The sequence below is a fragment of the Falco punctatus genome, assembly GCF_963210335.1.
Source record: "Falco punctatus genome assembly, chromosome: 2".
Classification (NCBI taxonomy): domain Eukaryota; kingdom Metazoa; phylum Chordata; class Aves; order Falconiformes; family Falconidae; genus Falco; species Falco punctatus.
Window position 1 is genome coordinate 3,385,279 of NC_137581.1, and position 23,421 is coordinate 3,408,699.

The 23,421-nt window shown below is 43.9% G+C and overlaps 1 protein-coding gene across 4 annotated transcripts in view; it reads left to right on the forward strand.

Moving 5' to 3' along the window:
• Nucleotides 1-12,281: 12,281 nt before the first annotated feature.
• UVRAG (UV radiation resistance associated) overlaps nt 12,282-23,421 on the forward strand; it is a 100,430-nt gene continuing 89,290 nt past the window's right edge. The window contains exons 1-2 of one of the 4 annotated variants that reach the window (XM_080376212.1): nt 12,282-12,619; nt 21,747-21,810. In XM_080376212.1, the coding sequence (XP_080232338.1) occupies nt 12,597-12,619; nt 21,747-21,810 (87 nt within the window). In that variant the 5' untranslated portion in view covers nt 12,282-12,596. Of the gene's footprint in view, nt 12,620-13,168; nt 14,867-19,226; nt 19,247-21,746; nt 21,811-23,421 lie in introns of those variants that run through there. The other 3 variants (XM_080376214.1, XM_080376213.1, XM_080376215.1) reach the window with 3 other exon arrangements.

Here is a 23,421-nt window from a genome sequence, read left to right on the forward strand (position 1 = left end):
TAGAGGCTTCCTGGGGAGGGGCTGCCAGCATCCAGAGCGAAAGAGATCATGTTGAAATAACCTAAATGTTAACTGAAGCTCAAGTTGTCACCTCTAAGTGGTGACCACACTACATGTTGCTGGGACAGTGTCAGGATGATATGGCTATATTCTTGCTGTCTTGTTATCTTGCTGTCTTCCCTTGGCCACAACAAGAGGTAGGCTCCTGCCCATGACAGACCAGCCCTCGCAAGATCGTTCTGACAGTCTCTTCTGAGAAACGGACATCTTTGCTTTCCTGTGGCCCTGTCTTGCCTTAGCTCAGCAACCTCCCCCCTTCCTCTGCAGTTGTTTAGCTTGATACTAAGTACATTTGAGCTTCTCCAGTGCTTTGAGATCTCCCCGTCATCCTAACATTCCTCATTATGCCTGCAAGAGTCTTGATAAATTTGTCCCTTTCTGGTTTCAGTCTTCTCGCACTCCCTTACTTGCCCCTTCCTGACAGATGCGTTTCCCTTCCCTTCTTGCTGGGGTTTGGCTCTCAAACTTACCTGTTAAAAAGGGAAGGAAGGTAGCTTGGGGGCTTCCAACCTGGTTTTGTGCCTCTGTACAGGCTAGAAGAGGGAACTTGCCAATGTCACCTCTTCTTCCTCATACATAGACATAGTTTCTGTCCTGTTTTGTCCCCTTTGCCTCAAATCAGAGCTCTCCCTCCAGCAAAGAGAACTGGAACAAAAGGGTGCATGACTAAATTTACGGAAAAAGCATGGCAGTTGGGTGCAAGCCACCTGCAATGATTATTCCTTCCTTGATTGCCAAGTCAGGCCATTCTGAGCATGTTACGTGGGTTTACTTAGCTGCTTTTTCCCTATCTGCAAAGCAGGGCAGCAATAATTTGTATAGCACCAGCGTGTTGCGAGGTGGGATATCACCAGCTTGCCTTTGAGACCCTCATTAATTAAAGCAGCTTAGTGCCCTTTGTAGTGCATACACAGCTCTTTTTTTGACTTGGTCTGGAAGCAGAGCAGTGTTGAGGAAAGAGGTGGAAAAAAGAAAAAGAGAGGACATGCTGCCCTCATGAGGTCCCTGTTAGTAACTCCGTGATAAGAAAAAACCGAAAGCATTTTGGGGAAATGCCCAGTAGCAATGCTGAGAAACTACTAACCTGGACTGGAACGGCCTTGTACGAGGAGGAGGCACAGAGCAGAAATGGATGCATTACCCACTACATGAATATTTTGTCACTTTAACCCAAGTAGCAGTACCACATAGAATAACAAATTAATTTCTACCGTGCAATCCTTCTAAGTTTCATGCTGTAAAATGATCCTCAGGAAAATGGTATTATTTGGCAAAAACTCAGTTAAATTAGGTTTTTCCCTCTAAAGGAAAATCTGAACCATCACAAAATTGGGCATTTTTTTGCCTACTTCTGCCAGGGGTTCAAGGGACCACCTTTTGGAGGTGGAAGGGCAGGAAGAAAAATGCCAATGCGGAGCTTTCTCTACTCTGCTTTGGGATTATCTTTTCTTCTGTGCTGGGAAACTTGGGGGTCAGGATGTTTTAACAGGCTATAACAAGCTATAAGAGAAGCCTGGTGGGAATTTGAATTCCATCCATGGTCTGATCATTGACTGGTTCCCCGGTTTCTCCCAGATCTGATCCATCCTTGTTAGCTGATCACACATCAGTTTTTCCCAAACTAGTCCCTGGCTTTGCTCTGTGCTTCTCTGCTGTGCTTTGGTTGAGGTTACACAGTGCAGGATGGTCCTCCTGTTGTGTGTGACCAAGCCAAATATTAGCCTCTGTGCCAAGAGCCCATGTTCCCACTGCACGGCATCCCGAAAACACTTACTGTAGATTCCTTAATATAAACATTGTTGTGTAATAACCTTCTCCAAGGCATCAGAAAGAGCTGGACTGACATTTATTTCTATTGTCCCACCCTGAAAGTATGAGTTTTAGAGAAACTAGCTCAGCTCTCCAAACACTAAATTCTCTGACTAGAGTTTGCTGTAGACGCCAATAGCTGCCATCAAGCTGTTGCCCATTTTCTGTACTGTCAGCTGAGCTTTTCCACCTCAAGCCTTTAATTCCAACAGAGCATGAAGAGACATGGACCACTGTCCTGGTTTCAGCTGGGATAGAGTTGTTTTTATTCTTGGTGGCTAGTGCAGTGCTGTGTTTGGGATTTGGTGTGGGAACAGGGTGGTCAAAGACTTTTTTGTTTCTTGGGCTCTGCTAGGGAGAGGGCTGGAAGGACACGGGAAACTGGGAAGCGACCCAGCCAGAACAGATGACCCGAACTGGTAAAGGGTTATTCCATACCATGGGACATCATGCTCAATATATAAACTGGAGCGGGGTTGGCCAGGGCTGCCGATCGTTGCTCGGGGACTGGCTGGGCATCGGTCAGTGGGTGGTGAGCAATTGCATTGTGCATTGCTGGCTTTCTTTTCTCCCTTCCCTTTGGATTTTGGTCATCTCCCCTTCTCCCTCCTTTTCATTACAACTGTTATGATTATTGTTCTTTTGTTTTCATTTTATCTAAATGGTTAAACTGTTCTTGTCTCAACCCTCAAGTTTTGCATTGCTTTCCAGTTCTCCTCCCCACTCCCTTGGGTGAGGGCGGAGTGAGTGAGTGTCTGTGTGGCACCTGATTACTGGCTGGGGTTAAACCACAACAACTACCATCCTGACCACAGGTTTATGCCTGACCAAGTGACTGGGCTGCTGAGTGTCTTCAGACACTCAATGAATCATAGAAGCATAGAATCACGGAATGGTTTGGGACCTTCATGATCATCTAGGTCCATCCCTCCTGTGCCTTCTGCTAGACCAGGTTGCTCAAAGCCCCATCCAACCTGGACTGACAGGAGGGTTAGGAAGTTGCATATAGCTGTCCTGTATGACTGGTTGGAGGGAGTGGATGTCAGGTATCATATCCAAATATGTTGTACAGCAGCAGTAATCGTAGTACCCATCCATTTTCCCTCCTTGTCACATCAGAGGGCCTGGATGTCCCCTCCAACAAATTCTTTCTAAATGGATGCACAGGTTTCATCGGTGAAGAGTCAGTCAAAATGTTGTGACCTACAAATAATACCTAGTAAGTCAAAGATCAAGAAAGTCTTGATGATTTGGTGTAACAGCACTATATTGTCCTGGAGGCACTTATAGCCAATTAGTGTACAAGGTTTCGGTACAAATACTGTCCTGGGAGGCTTCACAGCCAGTGGGCTCCCAGCCAATGTGTATATTGATATTTTTTTCTCCTTATGTATGCTTAGCTTTCATACTCATTAACAGATCATCCTGCAGAGGCTTTCCATTCAAAGGGCCTTAAATATCTCTATAAATATTCTACAGAAGGGTTTACTTTGTCCATTGGTGAAATGCAACCACTTCTGGGGTGGAAAGCACAACTGTTACACATCAGATTAAGTGAGGAAATCATAATACCACCTCTGTAAGTTGAAAATGCAGATGCAGTAAAAGGAGGGACTTTAAGTCAAGCAGAATTCCGAGACCAATTTCCTTCAAGGACTTCGGGCAATGTGGCAAGGGATATTTCATGACCATACCTCTACAGGAGCTTATGACTTTTGCCTGTTCCTTGGAAGACAGTCCTTGCAACCACTTGCAGACCCAGTGCTTATTCAGTGGTGAACCACCAGCCTTTGGCCTCAGTGTATGCTCCACTGAAATCAGAAGCCATCTTCTGGTTGATATACATGGGCTTTCAATGTAGTCTCCAGTGAGAGTGAGTGACTGGTAATGATCGCTTTGAGGTGGGTGGGTGTGATGGACCACATGTGCTAAAAGGCTACTGAGCTGCTTTGGTGTGGATGGTCCTGTGCAAAGTTAGTGTCTTGTGAGCAAGCAGAAAGCTGTAACTGATTTAATTTTTCTGACATAAAAGATGCTTTAGAGGCTGATCTGAGGTTGTAGAATTACTTTCAGAGCAAAAAAGGTTGCCTGTTGTCAGTTCCTTCTCCAGAGCGATCACTTGTCTTCCCTCAAAGTCAGATACACTGAAACTTTCTATTAAAGAATAATGATCCCAAGGGAAAATAGCATTTGAGCTATTTTTGTGCCATGTGCTTAAGCTAGCAGAGGCTAACACTTCACCTCAATGTATGATCCTATAACAGATTTTCTCATTTCTTTTCCAACTCCTATAATTTAAAAAGACAAAACCACAGAAGATGTAGGCATGTTGTCACCAGTCCAAGAAGCATCATCAACAGCAGACAAAGCATATGCATTAGAACAGGGAGTTTCAGAGTTGGCCCACTATTATCAGCACACCTCTAGAACAGTCCTCAGGATGATCAACACTGTACTACATAAGCTAAGACCTGCAACATTTGTGTCTGGTGGGATCCCAAAGCAGTGAGTACTGATATGGCCTTCTATAACTAGCTGAAAACTGGGGGGGGGGGGGGGGAAATATTGGAAAATACTATGCCTTATCCCAAGCTGATTAATCTTTTTTTTTTCTTTTTTTCCCCTGGCTCTGCCTTTTAGTTCATTGTTTGTATGGTTAAATGAATTGGTTTGGCTGCCTCTGTTCACTTAGGAAGCACGTTCATTCAGTAATCACATATAATTGTATAGCATCTTCCATTCTAGAGCATGTTTAATGACTTGGGGTTTTGGTTTGATATCTGATCCAAAATAGCATTTTCCCAACTATTGCAACAACAGTTCAAAGGGCAAAACAGCACTTTGCCAAGCCTTGATTAAGCAGGATGCAAGTACTCCCTCACTCAAAGCTCATGTGTAGTCCGCACAAAACAAAAAACTGTGTCGAATGCACACATGTCCCTGTGTAAGCACATGGCGGGCTCATGGCTTTAATCCCAAAGGCCATTTCCAGGAGGCATTTTAAAACATCCTCATCCCAAACTATCTTGGCCTGATTCTGGCTCGCTTGTGAAACCTGGGAAGATCACAGCATGACTTTGTGTGACAACAGTTCTCTTTTACCACATTCAAAACATAAGGCATCAAGAAATAGCTCATGTTTTTTCCAAACTGAGAAGCTTTTGTGAGGTTCTTTGAACATTTATTGAACTTGTTAACCTTCCTGGTAAAAGCTTTTCTTTATGGCCACAGTGATGAAGTAATAACATCCCTCTGAAGGCAGTTTTTACAACCTCCTGCCACTTGACGCCCCTCCAGCTCTTTTGGACAATAAGCTTTTGTTTAGATTTTTCAACAAGCTATTTCAAACAACTCCTAAACTAATTGGCAACCCTCTTCTAGGAGTAAACATGCTCAAATACCTTTTCCAAAGAAAAAAAATCAGATTCACATACCCAGGTCACACTATAACCGGTGGGTGAGATTCCTGTAGCAAAACTGAGTGCAATAACCTTAAAGTTTGCCAGTATATTAGATCCACGCATCCATCATTCCCTGAAAATAAGACAAGTAACAAACAGATTTGAAAGCAGCAGAAGAAAAACTTGGATTTGCTATTAGTGAGAAACTTTGAGGATAGTTAAAAAGGTTGGAACAGATTGACTTCATCACAGTTTGGTGAGAAAAGATTGAAAAAAAGCGTATCAGGGCTAATTCAGGTATGACTGCTACAGCAGCATTCATCGCTGAACTGAATTGCATCATGGTGTCTTGACCAGTTGGTGAACCTCATCCCAAGCCAGCATAACCTGATGAAGTGTTTTTTATGTAAACCCTCACCATAAGCTTGATCAAAACCCCACCAAAGATGCTTAAATGTAATCTGTTGACTTCAGTGCATGTGGGAGCAGCCTATCTCAGTCGGGTGACTTCAGTCTACCAACACATCTCTCAAGCTACTCAGAAAAACCAGCAAAACAAACATCCCTTCCCACAAACCACAGTGTTTTAGTGTATCAAAGGCTTCAAAGCAATAATATATGCGTGGTTTTAAAGCAATCTGGTTTAAAGCAATAAGTGATTTCCAGAAATTAGGTTTATTTTATGGGCTGTTGCTCCGTATTTTGCAACTGTGTTATGAAGACTGACAGGGAAGAGCCCAGGTGCCAAACACCAAAGTCCACATGGCGAAAAGACACTCGGCGCCTAAAGAAATTACCAACTTTACCAATTACTACTTGTACAACCTAATTGGCATGAGAATAAAGCTGGTTTGTAAAAGCTGATGTGCAGATCACCTTGTTTTGAGATAGTGCTGCTGGTCTCCGTGACTGTATCTCATTTAAAATATGTTTTGTTTCCCAATCTCATTTAAAGAATGTGCTTAAAATATATGTTTGAGTCTGAGAAAGAAGGTTTTCCATTAAAATAATAGCTCTTCGATGCACCAGGATAATAATAAATATTCTAAGCATGATTTGCTCTCTGAAGCACAAAGAATCCCCTTCCATGTCTTCTGTGAAAGTTGTCTAATGGTTGTGAGCTGACTTGAAGATGTCTTCTACTGAAAGGGGATTTCCTCTATGCACATAACGTGACCAGAACAGCTTGATGATGTGTCAAAAATACAATGAAATCTCTCTATCTGAGGTAGGGTTTATCTGTATTTTGGGACACTCAGGAAACTTCTGATAAATTTATGAAATCGATTAACGAAACCATTTATGCAGCTGATAGAGATGGTGAAGTGTAAAAAACAGCAAATTTACTTCCAAATTAATAACACACCCCCACCCCACCCCCACCCCCACCCTACCACCCCCAGGACTTTAATGTGGTATAACCTGAGCCCATTTTCAGCATTTTTCTAAACATCTTCATGCAGACCAGTACTTCTATAGTACCAGCTGATATCTTAGTGGCCCTTCAGGTGATGCTCACAGACTTACCTTGCTATTAGTTCAAAACCAAGGGCCTTCATAGCAAAAAGATCTGACTTCTATTGTGCTTTTCACTGTGAGCCTGTAAGATATTGCATAGAGATGACTAGAAAGTCTTAGGTAGCTGCAAGTGTCTTACAGCAGTTTAAAACAGCCTCTGGGGATAGAACAAACCTTCACCTGCAACTAGAATTACAGACACTCAGAAATACCTTGGACGGAAAAGAGTCCAGGGTTTAGCACCCACAAGTCCAGTGTTACTTATGTCTTTTGTTAGTTTCTGTTCCTTGAGCTTGAGCTCTCCAAAGGCAAAGCTAAACAAACTCTTTTAACCCCCACATCTGTGGCTGTAAATAGCATTATTTAATAGGTATTCAGTGGCCAAATGCCGCTTTTTCCTCTTCTTTAAATAGCTTACAAACATGAAGTATTTTGCTCTGTACTTGGAATACTTGAATCCATCAGTGATGTTTGCTCATTTGGGTGACTTTGCAATGATCTCATACCCCAATAAGAAGCATGTTTGACCCAATCTGTGACAGCAGTAGGAGTTACCATTAACCACAAGGTCATTGGCTCCTTTCCCAAAGCTTCTGGCATGCCAAAACTTGCAATAAAGTCCATTAAATAATTTCCATAATGACCTGCAGGCAGTATCTCTCTACCACACCTCATGTGAAAGGACACTAGCCCATATGTCTCAAGTTTAGTGCCACCAAGCAGAAAGAATGCTGATACAATAGTGCTTCAAGAAAAATGGCATTTAAGTTTTCAAATGGCATTTCTGACAAATCCTGAGTGGTATTTCATCCAGCTTTCTCCAGAGAGTTTTAAAAAATATGCTGTATTCTGCAAGACTATTTATTATGTTAAAATTGCATTTTGAAATTCTGTTAATAATTTTAACTATTTTCTGGCTTTGCTTTCCACAAAAAACATCCAGAAGAAACTGCTTCTGGTTTTCCACGATGTCAAAGTGAGGTGCTGCTGACATGAGTTTAGACCACATGTGAACACAAGACATGCTCAGTAATCAGATAATATTTTTGAAAACTTTTTTTTTCCTGTTTGCCTGTTGGATTCACTTGACGAAAACTTGAAGGTCTTAGAATCACAGCATGGTTTGGGTTGGAAGGGACCTTCAGGACCACCCAGTCCCACCCCCCGCCAGGGGCAGGGCCCCCTCCCCCCAGCCCAGGCTGCTCCCAGCCCCGTCCAGCCTGGCCTTGAGCCCTGCCAGGGATGGGGCACCCACAGCTGCTCTGGGCAGCCTGGGCCAGCGCCTCGCCGCCCTCACGGGGAAGGGTTTCTTCCTCATATCTGATCTAAACCCACCCTCTTCCATTTTAAAGCCATTCCTCCTTGTATTGTCACTGCAGTGCCTACTAAAAAGTGTGTCCCCATTTTTTCTTGTAATCCCTCTTTAATACTGACATACTAAATCTTCCTTCTTTCCATTTAAAGCCATTCCTCCTTGTTCCTTTACTATAGGCCCTTGTAAAAAGTCCCTCTTCAACTTTTGTCGGCCCCTCCAGGCACTGGGAGCTGCTCTAAGGTCTCCCCGGAGCCTTCTCCTCCCCAGGCTGCACAGCCCCAGCTCTCCCAGCCTGTCCCCACAGCAGAGGGGCTCCAGCCCTCTGACCAGCTCCGTGGCCTCCGACGGGCCCGCCCCAACAGGTCCGTGTCCTTCTGATGCTGGGGACCCCTGAGCTGGATGCAGCGCTGTGGGGGGGGGTGTCTCAGCAGAGGGGCAGAACCCCCTCCCTCGCCCTGCCGGCCACGCTGCTGGGGATGCAGCCCAGGATTTGGTTGGCTTTCTGGGTGTGAGTGCACATTGACGGGTTGTATTCAATTTTTCACCCACCAGCACCGCCAAGTCCTTCTCAGGGCTGTTCTCAATCCATTCTCTTCCCAGCCTGTGTTTTTGCTTGGGATTGCCCCAACCCAGGTGTAGGACCTCGCACTTGGCCTTGGTGAACCTCATGAGGTTCATTTGTACCCACCTCTCCAGCCTGTCAAGGTCCCTCAGGATGGAGTATCAGCCACACTACTCAGATTGGGCAGATGGGCAGGTCAGGGAGGTGGAAGTACTGCGTGCATCTGTGCACTTGTTGAAGCCGTGGGAATTTCATCTTTGATGATAATCAGCCACAAGAACATAATTGGGGACATAATAAAGCACATGCTGTGATCTTCAAAACGATGCAGACAGGTAATGCCAGCCTTTTTATGTGGTTAAAAAATGCAAATGACAGTTTCCTAGGGCATCAGTCAATTACACAGGGTTCTACGTAATGCCATGTATGCAGCTGGGATCGGCAGTGCTGCTCCAGCATTCCTGCTTCGAGTGATGGTTCATAAACCAGGGATAAAAGAAGTCACTCCTTGGCTGCAGCTTGCAAATACTCTGATTAAAAGAATTCACCGTTCCTTATTAATGAAATACCTATTTTAAGCCCAAAAGGGATGATTATTTTGTTCGAATTCAGGCACTCTCTGGGTTATTGAATAGCTCTCATCATATTGAATGGTCAGTGTGGTGAACTACACAAGGCATGGACTTAACCTCTCAAAGCTCCTGAAAATCAAATGTAAAACTGAAACACTATCCCTAGAAACTCCTCATTTTATAATGCCCTTGCAAATGGTTCCTTGTCAGGCTAAGACAGCAAAAAGCAAAGATAAGTTTGATATTTAGAATATAAGGCCAAAATCTTAACTAGCATGAGCTGGAAATCTGCAGGGACTTCTTTGGGGCTGTATCACTTCCACTGCTACAAAATCATTAATGAATCAACATGGGATTTGGGGTCATATTTGAATTTTCCTCTGGGTCAAATTTTGCTTCTTAGTCCCTGAATTACGGGTTTGAGCTCTCAGTCTACATTAACCAGCAAATTAAATGCAATCTCCATATACACGGAATGCAAGCTGCCATGTTAAATAACTCATTTGACTTCTCTAAGCATCAGTATTTTAAGAAAATTTTGAGATTGTCATCTGCTTCTGTGGAAATGATGAAAAATAGGAGAATCCTGTACAGCAGTGTCATACGGACTTTAAATTCACCAAATCAATAGAAGTTAGTGTCCTGGTTTTGGCTGGGATAGAGTTAATTTTCTTCCTAGTAGCTGCTTTAGTGTTGTGTTTTGGATTTAGGATGAGAATTATGTTGTTAACGTGCTTCTTTTCCAAGGGGAAGGTGAAGGAGCAGGGGAAAGTAACAGAAAAAGCACGTATCATCTGACGACTGATTTTTTTTTAAAACCCTTTGATGTTTTGGGCACACTAGCAGTGGCATCTTCATGCTGTTTCCATCAGCTGTTTTTAGTGATTTATCTTAGGAACAACTGTTCTTAAAGCTGTGATCCTCTCTGATTTTACATATAATTCTGAGCTAGAATTAGTTTTCCTCACTGGAGGAAGCATACCTAAAGAGTTTCAAGTTCAGAAAGTATTCGTAAATCTCTTGATGTTAAGATCATTTTTGTCATTCCAAATGTATTTTTCAAACCTTGGGCAAAAAACCCCCCAGATTTCATCTTAAAAAGCAAGTTCTGATCCTCCAAGGTGAAGATGACAGTTCAAAAGGAAGGAGCACATGTACTGTAATGAACCAGAAACCAGGACATGAATCAAACTGATACAACAGGTCCAAAATTACTACGTTTGAACCTCCTAATCTCAACAACGTGGCTTAGGGGTCTGGATGCATGAAAATAGCATGCTTGCTATTGAAAGTACTGAAATAGTAGTTTGGTTTTCTTAATCAGAAGAAAAAAATGGAGATGCACTGGTTCTCAGACAATCTTCCAAAAAAATAATTTGAAATAATTTTCCTGATCTGACCCAGTAACATCCAGAACTCAAAAGAGAACTCCATGTTCACGATGCCCAAAACCTAAACTCAAGGTATTGTGTTTATTGGGTGCCAACATATAGAATCACACAATTTGGTGAAAAAGGTCCACAGACATGTCACTCTGTGGTAAAACAGGGAATTACTGGGGGGAAAAGTTTGGCAGCTCCATTTCAACACCTAGAAAGTACTTGGGAGAAAGGGAGACCATGGTGAGCAGCTGCAAGGGGATGAGGAGGACTAAAGAGGATGACTTCTGCAAGGATGGCCATCGAACTCCAGAAAACTTGACTTTCTACTCCAGTTTTCATTATTCTTCCTCTTTTTTGGGGGTATTTTTAATAATGAATACCCACAAAAATGCAGTCTGAAGACGATGCCAGTACAATGCACGTCAACATAGCATGAATATTGCAAAACCGTGAGTACTGCAAGTGAACAAAGGCTTGGTGGTCTTCCAGCAGGGATGGTCATCATGGCATGGGCGCTGCTTGGGACTGAGGACAGGAGGTGAGGAAGACAGGGGGAGAGGAGAAGAGGAGAGGAGGACAGGGCTTCCCAGCACTTTGTGCCAAACTCAACCCTTCCAGAGCCGCCCAGCCCGGTGGGAACAGGCATTTCCAGTGCTGCAGCACGTGGCGTGGACAGGCATTCCCAGCGCTGCTGCTGGGGTGGCAGGATGGGCGTTCCCGGCGGTACGGAGACAGGTGTTTTGGCACAGCCTGTGTTGGTCCCTGGCAGTGAGATGGGGACAAGCATCTCCAGTGCAGCCACCTACGCTGGGCAGGTGCTGCAGGGTGCTGTGGTGACAGGTGGCCCCCGTGGGGCACGGGGACAGGACTGGCACTCCCAGTGCTGCGTGGTACGTGGGGATGATGCCACCATGAGTGGGGATGGTCCTTCTGGCCAGGGTGGCTGTTGCCTGGGTGAGGTGGGATGGAGGTAGGTGCTGAGGGGATGGCTGGCATCAGGGTTGGCGTGGCGTGAGATGGGCTGGTCTGATGTGGGATGGGCTGGCGTGGAGTGGGATGGGTTGGTGCTGTTGGTTGTGATGGTGGTGATGTTGGGTTGGTTGGCATAATGTTGGAAAGGTTGATCTGTTATGGGGCAGGTTGGTCTTTTGTGGGGGAGGCTGATGTGGTGTAGGGCAGGTAGGCATGATCTGGGCAGGTTAGTGCGATGTGGGGCAGGTGGGTGTGAGCTGGGGCGGGTGGCTGGGATGTGGGGCAGGCTGGTGATAGTGGTGAGATGTGGGGCAGGTTGGCCTAAGGGCATGAGGCCCAGCCGCGGGCCCGGACGCTCACGGGGCCCCCGGCGGCCCCTCGGTACGGCCGAAGCGGCGGGACCAGGCCGCTCCCCGTTGCCATGGCGACAGCGCCCCCCCCCCCTTCTCCCCCCCACGCACCCACCCAGCAAAATATTTTCGTCCTACCACGTGATAAAAACAGCTCCCCCCACACGTGACGGAGGACGAGCGATGTCACTCAAACCCGTTTTCCTCCAATCATCAGCCGCTCCTCGGGTACCGCCCCGCCTTCCGGAAGTCGTCTCTCCAATCGGCGCCGGCTCCCGTTCCAACGGTTTGACAGAGGCCGGGGAGAGGAGCCTTGATTGACGTTCCATTCAGCCAGAGGCGTCTCAAGGGCGCACCCGGGTTCCCGCCTCGGGGTAGCGCGGGCCAATGAACGATAGGGACGCTCCATTCCCCCGCCCCTCGCCGCCCGCCCCCCAGCACTGCGGTAATATGGCTCCGTAGCGAGCGGCCCGGGCCGGTGCTGCTGCCGCCATTAACCCCTGGGTGCCGGGCGGCGGCGGCGGGGGAGCAGTGGCGGCCCGCAGGGCTCATGCGCAGGCGCTGCAGCCGTTGCCCGGCCGTTGCCCTGCCGTGAGGATGAGCTCGGCCGCCGGCCCTGCTGCCTTACCCCCGGGCTCCGCCACCCGGGCCTTGCATGTGGAGCTGCCCTCGCAGCAGGTACGGCGGGCCTCGGGGAGGGGGGTGGCCTGAGGTGTGTGTGGGGGCGCTCCCTGGGGTGTGGGGTGCCCGGAAGGAAAAGGGGTGTGTGCTCCCTGGGGTGTGAGGTGTCCTGAGGGGTGTCTGTGGGCTCCCTGGGGTGTGAGGCCTCCTGAGGGGAAACGGAGGGGCTCCCTGGGGTGTGGGGTGCCCTGAGGTGTGTGTGTGTGGGGTACCTTGAAGTGAAAGGGGGAGCACTCCCTGGCGTGTGGGGTGCTCCGTGAGGGGTGTAGGGGCTGTGCTCCCTGAGGGGTGTAGGGGCTCCCAGAGGTGTGCATGTGTGTGTATGGTGCTCCCTGAGGTGTGTGTGTGTGTGTGGGGGGGGTGCTCCCTGGGGTATAGGGGGAGCCTGCCTGGGGTGTGGTGTGCGGGGTGCCCTGAGGGGTATGTGTGTGGGGTCCCCTAAGGGGTAGGGGGGGGCGGTGCCCTGAGGAGGGTGTATGTGTGCATGGGCTCCCTGAAGTGTAAGGGGTATGGGGGTGTCTGAGACCAAGTCCCTGAGCTGATGGAAGAAGGGACCCTCGGGAAAAGGGTTTTGAGCACCCTTCTCTTGGGCTGAGAGGAAGATGAGAGGGTGAGATCCCCTTTGCATGGGGGCAGGGGTCTGTGCACCTCTTCTGCCAGTACTGGAGAGCAAAGGGGGATGTTCCCACTCCCTGAGAGGCTGCTTCTGTGCCCATAGAAGTGCTGGGTGCAGATTAAAGCTGGGAGTTGCAGCATAGTTCAAATCAGAGCTGCAGCAATGTTCCCTCCCCATCACATCCTTCCTTCAGCTAACTGTTTTTCCTGTTTGCTGGTAGTTGGCTTCTGGTTTACTGGGCAACTGTCCCACATTTTAATTTTGGAGAGCATTAGGAGCAAGGTTAAGTGAGGAAGTCTAGGATCTGCATGAGGGTTTAGCAATCTGTATCAAACCAAGTCTGTGCCCTTTCCCCTCTTACATGTAGTCGCTCCATTGTACAGGAGCTTAAGTGGTAGTGGTGGAGGGGGGAATAATTACTTAGCAAAGGCATGCTTTTGGAAATACTGCAAGATGGGAATCAGCACTTGAAGGTTTGGTTCATTGCCTCTGTGTAGTCAGTGCTATTAAGAAGTAGACACATGATCTAAGTTACTTGAGCTATGAGTTACCAGGTGTGAAAATGCAGTTACCAGAGAAAAATCAATAGATGTCAACTTGAAATAAAGTTGTAACTGCTCCTTGGATAAACCTTATTTACCAGACATCCACTTAGGGGCAAAGGGAAGGAATGGAGATGACTCTGGGCTACTGGAGTTGTGCAAGTATTGACCCTAATTTGAGAGCAAGTACTTATTGTAAATGTGGGCCTGATCTCCGTTAATGAACATAAGCATGAGCACTGCTTTGGGTGAACTTCACGGGAGCACTGGATCATTTAGAAGATCAAGTATGGCCTTCTCCCTGCTAAATTTTGGGGTTTGTTCTTTCCCAGGCTTGTGCAAAAAACAAGTGAATGCTGGAGAGAGAAGCCATAGTTATTAGTCATTGAACTTAATTTGTGAAGTGAGACCAAAACACTATCCTTTTTTCTAGGAGAAGAAACTTTTGTAGGAGTTTGCAGGAGCAGAAACTGAATCATTAATTATTATGTGATGTTCCAGTTGGGTAAATCCTTAGTTTAAGCCATGTAGGATGCTTCTATGGGTGCTGAGGAAATGTTAATTGTAGTAAGCGTAAGGCTGTGACCAGGTCTGAGGTATTGTTTTGCTGTGTACTCTGCAAATAAAAGGACTGTGTGCTGAGGTATCTGTAATGCTGTGTCAGTGCTTGCCATCAAATGAAGAAGCTCAGAAACTAGTTGAATACCCCGATAATGAATCATCCTCTCACTGTATTGTCTGAGCTTAAAAGTCTGTTACTGAATTACAAGATGCCTTACCTTGAAGGGGCTAATCACTCTGGAGGTATTTTACTGCAGAATCATGAAAAAGAATGGAAAAGTCATTCCAGTCTATTCTACTACTTCTATAATGCAAAAATCTGGCTGATCAGTGTGGTGGTGCTTTGTAACACAATAATTCTTTGCTGCCTGTCAGCACAGAAATCAACTCGGTGATTTGTTTTAGTAGGCAGTTTTCTCTAGAACACCCAGTTCCGCATTTTTTGACTACAAGGGTGAGAGTAAGGTGGTCTGAGTCATGGCTATAAATCTCTCTAGAGACCAGATTCTCAAATGTGAACTTAAGGTGAGTGCTTTTAATGACCGAAGTGACTTTTTAAATGGCTGAAATATTGAAGGTGTAATTTGGGTTTAGTCTAGATTTAATTGTGCAGTGAAGTTCATACTGAGTAGAAAATGAAGTTGCTGCTACTTACACATTTGCAAAAGTGAAAAGCTATGTCCAAAACCTTTGCTTATGTGACCACACTTGTATCAGACTGACTAATCTATTCTTTAACTTGTTCGTTGGTGACAGGATGACCTGGCCTAAGAATGCCTTTTGCTGTTGTGTTCTACATCTTAAGTGGGAGAAATAGAGGATATGGCTGTAAAGAAGTGCATCTGGTTAAGCATAAAATTCCAGTTTGTGTCCTAAAGTAATTGTGCCAGGATGTCAATTTTCTTTTGCTGAAAGAGTGAGTCTTAACAGAACGGAAAATGTGCAGGGATTCTTTAGCATTACCTCTTCCTAGTTGCTCGATGCAAGAAAGCCAGGAGTGTTGTGATAACTTAGGGGTTTCTAAATGCTCAAAACAAACTTTTCAGCCCTGATGTTGTAAGCAGCTCAAAGCAATGTGGGCGTGAGCGAGCCAGACCTTTCAGACTCTTATATTCTTGATGGAAGCAGTTGGACAAAAACCCCGCAGTCTTAACATAGAGAGCCAGTCATGCTGCAGTCAAATGATCTGTTTAATGTTGCTGTGCTAATTGCTGACAAAAACAGCTGTCATGTGTGGTTGTCAAGAGACAGGAAAGCCTGTCTTCGTGGACTTAAGAACTAGTGCCTCCAGGACTTCAGACTTTTCCTTCAGGCTGAAATTGATAAGATTTTACTATCGATTCCAACAGAGAGATTGAAGCTTTTAATGAACAGTGAGATAGTGTTTGGAGACCTGCAAGCTGGAACTTGAACTGCAGGTACTGTTGTACAAACAGCTGTACTGATGCACAGTTTGTGGTGAGTGATTAGGGAATTGTAAGGAAGAAAAAGAACCCTTTTTTTTTAAACAGATGAGTTCCAGTTAGTCTGTGGTTCAGGCATTCAGTCAGATCCATGTCTGTAGACTGAAGCATCCCTCATGCCTAGATGGCCAGCCATGGCATGAATAAACTATAGGTATTATTGGTTTCGGGTGGAGCAGAGGAGGATCCCTCAGAAATAATGGCTAGAACCATTTTAGAAAATGACAAAAATGCCCCCTGCTGCTTTATTGTGATAAAAATAGAGAGCAGAAGAAAAGTGAACAAAACTGGACATGGATTCCAGTGTAGCAGGTGAGTACTAAGTCATATGTGTCACAGCCTAACACTTGTGTGACTTGGCTGATTGCAAAGTATTTCAGCAGCTTGTTCCTGAGTGGTTTGACTGTACAGCAACTGCACAGAAAACTATCTCATCAGCTCGTTGTATTTCTGCTACCAGTACTTGCCAGTTGTAAGCTAAAATGTTTGGTCTGCGTGTGCTGCTAATTTCCAATGGCCTGATTGATGATCAGTTGCAAGAAGCTTTCTTCTGAAGTAAGCCATAGATGATCTTCCAAATTATAGGGGAAAAACAGTATGTGATATTTAGACTGTATATAAGGTAGCCCTGTAATGGGACCACAGATCATGTGCATTTTTTCCCCAGAAAACTGTTCAACTCTTGAACCCACATTAGTGATACCTTGATGTAAACAATTTTCTGCTCACTGGAGATAACCTGGGTAATGGGCGTGGGGGGAGCTAGATATTATAGATACTGGGGGATACACTAGGAGCTGTACACAGGTGTTTTCCATCAGAAGTTTTAGTTCCAGTTTAGTGTCAGTCAATCACATTTTGGTTTGCCCTCTGTAGTGATGCCCAAGGTGGGTCTCCAAGATGAGCTGCTCAAAGACTTTGGATATATTGTGTGGAAGGGTGCACATGAGGGAGTTGGATACACTCTGGTGAATATGGATGTGGTGGTAAGAAGGGTAGGGGTAAACTGCCACAGTGCACAGCTGTGAACAGTGTTAGATCAAATTCCAGGTGACCCAATATCTTCTGTATCTTCCAGTTCATAGACCTATTTTGTCAGATGGTGAAAGTTCTTACGTGGAAGGAAGCGGCAATGAGCTTTCAGCCACAGGCATCAGAAGTAGGTGTTTGGGGCAGGGCAAAACAGAGCAAACAGTGAAACTCCCCAAGGACACTCTGTAGTTTCCATTCACTGTCAGACTGGGATTCATAAAGAACCAGTTGGAGTTTGATTGATTTTTAGGAGCTGGAGAGCAATGCTTAGCAAACGTGGCTCTTGTGGCTTCCATACTAGCTCAATTGTGGAAGCAGTCTAGCTCACATAGTGTGAAACAGAGGTCTGAGATTAAGGGCAGAGGCCCTGAACTGGTTCCATGATGAGCCATGTGAGGCTTCCTTGCACTCTGAACTTCAGCAAACCGCAGGGCATCACATTTGTTTATAGTCAGTATCGGTACAGACTTGTCAGACTAGATGTATGTTGGTTTCATGAAGTGCATGTTGGCATTTCCAGTAGCTGGGTGAAAGTGTCATGTGGGCAGGATATGTTTTCTCCCATCCCATCACTGCTCAAACAATGGGTTATCCCCATCCTAAACCTGTTTGGCAGGGAAGGGTCCTTTGTTTTGGATATTAAAGACTAAAATCTAATTTAAGAATTGAAAACCTTCTTTCAGCCAAGCAAAGTTCTGGAGCAGACCCCTTACTGGTAGGAAGAAAATCCCCCTAAATCTACTTTGAACATGAAACTATGCTGTAACGTCTACCTTCTGTGAACTGGTTGACTGTAATAAAGGTATTGAATTCAAAGACTGTGAATGTCCTTTTCAGGTTTATGCTCTTATTCTGTGAACCTTCCTGTAAAGAAATGAGAAGTTGATGACAAGACCTAAATGTCTCATTGATGACCGCAGCAGTGAAGACTCTATCCATTCTGTAAAATTTCTTGTACAAGAAATCATTACAATCAGCTGCATTTAAAGAAATGATATATACTAAACATCTAACAGTCTCTGAGCTTTTGGGATTTTAGTAATTGCACAAGCATAATGTACGCGCTTCAGAAATTTGCATTGCAACCCTGTTTGAATGCAGGATGCAAAGGAATGGGAGTCAGGAGTGAGGTGAACTTTAAAACAGAAGGTGTTTTTTCTTCTGAAAGTACTTCTGGATTCCAATAGTAAATAAAACTGTGTTTTCAGCAGTTGGAAGTGACAATCCAGTACCTTGGGTATATGTTTAGATACTTGAGGTGATCGAAGCGAGTAGAAGTAAAGCAACACAGGAAGAATATTGGTGAATTAGAAGGCTAAAATTTCATAGTTACTTTCTTTAAAGATGTGTGCTGTTCATACACAACAACTTGGGTTACATGGTGGAAATGGGTGATTCAGTGTGCTGGCAAATGAGTTTGAGAGTGTTTGTATGTGGGAGAAGTGAAGAACGCTACTGTATGGTCTGAGCGCTGCATGTGAACTAGTTTTCCAACTAAAACAGTGTGAAAAGAGCATCTGTTTTTGAAATAGTTTTATATAACTAGTGATATATGTCTTCTACTGTGTAATATGAAAACAAAGAATGAGTCTTAAGTATTTTACTTCCTCTTTCCTACTAAATATGCTGGGGGAAATCAGAATAGTGGGTGGAAAGTGTCATATTTGAGTATTGCTTTCACTTCTCTTTGACATGCACTGTCTTTAAATGCTGAGTGGGGATGGAGGGAAGCACTGCTCTGGTAAAATTTAAGTATTGACCTAGTGATCATACACAGCTGTGTCCATGTCCAGCCGTATCAATGTCTAGTGTTTGTTGGAGATGATTGGGAGGAAATAGTTGGCTGTTAATCTGGGGATAGACTTTTTCTGTCTGCAGGGTACTGCACTATTTTTCCTAAAGAATGCAAGTGTGTTTTGCAGTCTGAATGATCTGTTGATAAGTTAGAGATTGTTCTGTCAGAAAGCTGTAGTAAATCAGTTTCGATGCTTTATTCAGGAGATTTGTAGGGGATTAGGGAATGGTTTTAATTGAAAGAAAGGTCTTGGTAGCTGTTAACTAAAAACTTGTTTCTTATGAAGAAAGGCTTACTGGTTTGCCCTTGGTTTGTCATCCAGTAACATGATAACATTAATATGCTTCAGGTTATTAATCAGCATATGCTGTTTGCTTGTGCAATGTAGTGTGTACTTAAAATCAAGTAGTTAAGGTTAAAAGTGCCTTTGCTTTGATTTTGTTGATGTTCCATAAGGCCCTGGTTAGTTTTGGGACCTTCCTTTTGAGCATAGTCTTATTTTTCATTGCTTGATTGGTATTCCCAGGTCATTCCCTCAGCTAATATGGACTAATGCTCTCCTGCCCAAGATAAGAGGCTTAAAGGACTTCTCTGAACTGTCACAGTGTTAATGAGGTGGGACTTGCACCCCAGTGTTCCATTTTCTACCCCATGGCATAGTTCCCATGTTTTGTCAAAAGAGGCAGTTAGAGTTTTGGTCTTTCATCTTCTAAATGGGTAAATATTTATTTAGACAAACTCAGAGGAAAACATCAATAAGGAAAGATGGTACTTCTAGCTGCTGTTTCTTAAAGGTCTCTGTTAAAGATGGAAAGACTGTATCTAGTTCCTTGTTGTTTGGATCTTATATAAACACATAGCAAAAGGAGCTTTGTGTGCCCAGTGGTTAGTACTTGTAAGATTTTCTTAACCTCAGTTTAGAGAAATTTTTTTTTTTTAGGGTGTGCTGACAGTTTATTTTCCAGCTTGCTTGATCTGTCGCTCTTGATGTTGTAGTGACCATAACCAAACACAGAAACAGTTGAAACAGTACACAAAAAGAACTTAATTTGCCTAAGTCCTGGTATGGCTTAAGATTTTGCTTCTGAACCCTTCCTGCCAACTTTATATTTAAGTAAATTCTGTGTTTTGAGTCATGTTCTGTTACACCGAAAAAGCTATCCTGTTTGTATCATAAGACTGAATACCTGTGTCTTCTATACCTGTCCTTACCTCATGATTTAGATAACAGGCTCTTTCAGTCTTTCTGCAGAGATAAGCACAAATTTTGGATGTGGAAGGAAGGACGAGGAAACATAAAATTAGTGAAGAGTGTGAACACTGTGGGCTTGCATTGAATATCAGTTTTAGTCTTGGTTGTCTCAATGGTTTTGAGTGGAAAAATGTGGTATAGATTTTCCACATGTGGTTATGGTGTACAAAGAGATTTCTTGCACCTGGTGGAAGTTACCAGCCATTTACATAATTGATTTAAGGTAGAAGTTGAGTTCTGAGTTGCTCCCCAGTGTAAATTCAGTTATTTAGTGAGGAAACAGTTTGGTGGGGTAGCTACTAAAGAGAGGGTGCAAGGGAGGATAGACAGAAGGATGTAGCTACCTCGGAGTAATATGTAACTGTCTTGGTTAATTTCTTTCAGTTATTACATAATTATCTGAATTATTTTCTGATACTACTGTTGCTGTTTTAATTAGCATTAAAAGAGCAAGTTGGGCCATTGACGCATTTTGTTAGATGCAAAGTTGACTTCGCATGTTTCATTCTTTAACTCTGGGTTGAGCTAATGAAGGGCTGTTTTATGTTCAAGTAGCTTGAGAATAATAATACTTCTGCATGGGCCATATCAAGTATAGAAGTGTTCCTTATACTTCCTCTTTCACTTTCTCCCTATACAAATTAGGGAAGGCTCAGTGCCTTTTAGAAAACATCTTCCATTTGCTGACTGACCTTGTTGAAACTTAGCGCAGTACAGAAGCAGGAGTAGTTGTGGGGGAGTGTGGGTGATTAGAAACCTATATTGAGCCTTAATGTGTTAAAGTGAAAGCTTCATAGGAATCTTCTAAGGCGAGCCTTTCAAAAGCCTCTCAGATGCCCCTAAGTGTAAAGGAAAGGAAGCACCTTGATTTAAGGAACTGTAAACTAAAATTCACAATTGTACATCTGGGATAACTTTGAGCCTGTGTTGATGAAAGTAGTTTGGACTCTGCTTGTGGTCACTTAGTCTGGGTAAATCACATGGCACAGATTCAATTTGTCTCTTCCTTGCATCAAATCTTAAGAAATGTGAGGGAAGAAAGTATTGTATGTGTTTGTGGCATCTTCACAGGAAAAAATACAGTGAAATTCTACTGTGCGTCTTTGAACTGGTGTTGGCCTTGCGTATGATTGATAGCAGGCATAACTTTTTAAAGACTATTGCCAGAAAGTAGCACTGAACTAATGATGGTTGTGTAGCTCTGAGGGCCTTGCTGTCTTCAAGTGTGTGCTGGAAGGACATTAAAATAATTCCAAAAATTCCTTCTGGTGTGTCCTACAAAATTGCACATCAAATGCTTCTGCTTTGCTTCTGAAGTAGATCTGAAGTCGCATGTGATTCTCTTAACTCTGAGCTGAACTGTGGAAAACTATTTAATTACAAAACTTACAAATCTTCCTAGCAGGTGTGTAAACTGGAGTACAAGCATTTTCTGGTCCTTCCTGTGGTTTTAAGTAACAACACATCTGAATAGTATCTAAACTTCCTACTGTACGTTTCTTTGATATTAAAAGCTTTGTGTACTGCAGCAGACTTGACCCAAACCTTCTGTGAGGTACTTTTTTTTTTTTTTTTTTTTTGGTAGTGGAGTCTATCGAATTGGAAAACAAGGCAGCTTGAAAACTTTATATAAAATTGAATTAAATATGAATTCTTGTCTACCATTTGACTTCCAGGAACTCAGATCACATGATTGCTACTTAATATTCTAACTGGTATGGATAGGTGAAAGCAAGTAGTTCGTGAAAATCTGAGGAGTAGGAAGTTGTAATAATGAGGTGTAGAACAGCACTGGGATAAGTAATGCTGGTGTTGACTAAATACATTTTGTATTTTGATAGATTTTGTGTTTGTTTTTTTTAGAGCTGGAGCATTTATGCTTTTCAAGAAGAGGAAAAAAACACCCAAAACCCTCAACCTGACTGCTGTGAGCTAGAGCCCTGTGGTTTTTTTGTGACTTAATTATGAGAAGTATTCAGAGAACCAAACAGCTGACCTTGCAAGATCAGTTCTCTTAAGTTCGAAGCAATTAGATTTGCTGTATAACATTTGTGTTGCTAACTAATCTTTGCACCGCACTTTAATGCGAAAATACTTGGAAGGATTATGCTTAAAATCTTCCAGTGCAACTGTGGGTCATAAAGCAAGCAAGCTAGGAAACTCATGTGAAAGCTAGGTAAAACCAGAATACATACCAGCTTGTACAGAGGTCAGAGCTGATCCTGACCTGAAGAGAATTTATGGAATATCTTCCCTTGAAACAACTGGGAGGAGGGCAACAGTGAAAATCAGAGATGGTGTCCAGAGATGAAGATTATGTCTTGGTGTTCATGTTAAAAAAACATCTGATAGGTAGGATGCTCCATTAAAGGCTAAATAAGGAGAATGGTCCTGAAATTGTAGCCAGTGTTGAAAGTCCTGTACAGTGTGTTTTCTGGAGGAAAAAATGATTGCTTGTCAGGTATTTGGGCCTCTGTGAGAGCCCTGAGTGGTAACTTGCTTTTGACAGCTTTGAGCTTTCAAAGTATGTTCTGTAAATTTCAGCTTTGCTTGTGCAAGATGGCTTCCCAGCCTTCTTACACTGGTTTTACCCTGGTATTTACACTTCAGGCAAAAGTAAGGTCGTGGGGTTTTTTTGTGTGTGTGTGTGTGTCCCCCCCCCCCCCCCCCGCCCCCCGCCTTGCTCTTTGTTGAAACAGAAATGCTCTCTTGAACCCATCTGATGCTTTGCACTTTACACAGGTTATATGGGATGTCACCAGGAATATGAAGGTGGTGGGATGGGGGGAAAAAAGCCTTTTCCAGTCCAGCACCAGATTTATAAAAATTTCTCCCTTGTCAATTGAATTTAAACTTCATTCTGGAAAATGTATTCAAATTTAATAAGTTGTTTAAAAATTAGACTATTCCAACAGAATTTCTGAAACTTGCTCACGACTATGGGTGCAGTAGGCCCACTGTCATTCTTTTACTAACATCTAGAAATTTTCAACCTAACCACCCTTTCACAGAGGGGGCTGTTTGATGGCATCTTGGATGGCTGTTGCTGGGAGAAACTAAACTGCCTGCCTTACTTAAGTTTAGATGCTTTTTTGACACTTTTGCAAACTAATCTGTCAAAGTGCTCTTGTTTCTGCTAGGAGCAAGAATTTGTGAATGGCTTTACTGAAAGGGACAGTGATAAAGAGGGCAGACCATGCAGCCGGGAGCGAGGGTGGGAAGAGGCAGATGTGGGACAAAAAGAAGACAGACCTCCCCGTTTTCCCAGCAGTGAGCCATTAGATTGACTGGGCTGCTAAAAAAATTATAGGCTCCATCCATGTGATAAAGAATAGGCTTAGCTGTTGCCTGTATTAATGACCTGAGCTTCACAATTCATACTTGGAGCCTGAGCTACTAAGTGTGGTAGATCAGTAGTGAAGATAGAAAAACGGTGTTTGGCTGTGTTCTCATCCAGATTGGATATACTTATGTTAAGTTTTTTTCCCAAGGTCATCATGTTCTTGTAAGAGAATAATAAAGTGGTTGAGATGGAAGA